This window comes from Opisthorchis viverrini (assembly GCF_000715545.1).
Source record: "Opisthorchis viverrini unplaced genomic scaffold opera_v5_3286, whole genome shotgun sequence".
NCBI classification, from domain to species: domain Eukaryota; kingdom Metazoa; phylum Platyhelminthes; class Trematoda; order Opisthorchiida; family Opisthorchiidae; genus Opisthorchis; species Opisthorchis viverrini.
The window spans coordinates 1-1164 of record NW_008755689.1 but is presented as its reverse complement, the minus strand read 5'-3'; the positions used below and the strand labels follow the sequence as shown (position 1 = coordinate 1164).

The following is a 1164-nucleotide window of genomic DNA, read 5'->3' as shown; positions in this document are numbered from 1 at the left end:
CTCATGGAAAGCGAACGGAGTGGGAAAACTGACCTTGAAAATCCTGCGCGACATTTAGACCTTCATCAGGCGCGGCGTTCAGGTCAGTATTTGGCATGAGGTTCTGCATTTTGCTCTTCTTTTCTGCGTTTGCGCACGCAAACAATGCCTATATACAACGAGGTCTTGAGGATCCCTATGCGGAGACACCTAAATGTGAGCAAATACGCATCAAGGCATGCCAGGATTTGCCCTATAACATTACCATATTTCCCAACGATATGGGCCAGTCAACGCAGGAAGAGGCCGGTCAAGAGATCGGACAGTATGCTTCGCTGATCAGAATACGGTGCAGCCCTTCATTGAAGTTGTTCTTGTGTTCTTTGTACTTCCCTGTGTGCACGGGAATGAAGAAGCCTCTACCGCCATGCCGTTCTCTGTGCGAGCAAAACAGACGGGATTGCGAACCACTCATGCGCGGGTTTCGGTATGATGTGAGTTATCCATTTTTGTAGTGAACCTTGGTTAAAGTGGCCGCCAGTTATGGATTGTGCACGCTTTCCAGAAGATTCGCTATGTATATCCGAAAATAAAACCGAACAAACGCCGAAAGAACCTTCCTTCACGTGTCCAGCACACATGCGGGTAAACGAACTACCAATCATTTCATGTCTTCAGGTTCCTCCCAGTTTTGACTTCCGAATACGGATGGAAGGTGGACAAGTCATACCTGACTGCGGGATTCCATGCAATGAGTTTCTGTTCAGTGACTCTTCCTCGCGCCGTTTCTCGAGACTTTGGATTGGTCTCTGGAGCTGCTTGTGTGCTGCCTCCACTCTGTTCACAGTACTAACTTTTCTCATTGACATGCCGCGCTTTCAATACCCGGAGCGCCCAATAATCTTCCTGTCAGCATGTTACCTTGTGGTTGCGTTGACATACGTCGCCGGTTTCATACTAAATGACAAGGTAAGTATTCTGGGAAAGTATAAACAATTCTTATTTATTGCATCGATATCCACTTATATGACTTTTGTTCCTTGCCTCGGTGTTCTTAGTTTGTCATATGAATCTGTCAACGTGGTTGCAACCTGGCCTTGGAGATGAATCAAATTGTGTCTCATGAGTTTCAAAAGCGATCAGCTTTTCGGTTCGGCTTTGCACCCCTTTATTATAGTGCAGTGC

The 1164-nt window shown here is 46.6% G+C and overlaps 1 protein-coding gene across 1 annotated transcript; it reads left to right on the top strand.

Annotated features, from left to right (window-relative positions):
* Positions 1–95: 95 nt before the first annotated feature.
* On the top strand, positions 96–948 carry T265_16020 (hypothetical protein; the record flags this gene model as incomplete). Its single annotated transcript, XM_009179497.1, has 3 exons — positions 96–473; positions 511–624; positions 658–948. Coding segments are annotated over 3 exons (783 nt in total), but the record flags the coding sequence as incomplete, so codon positions are not given.
* Positions 949–1164: the final 216 nt, after the last annotated feature.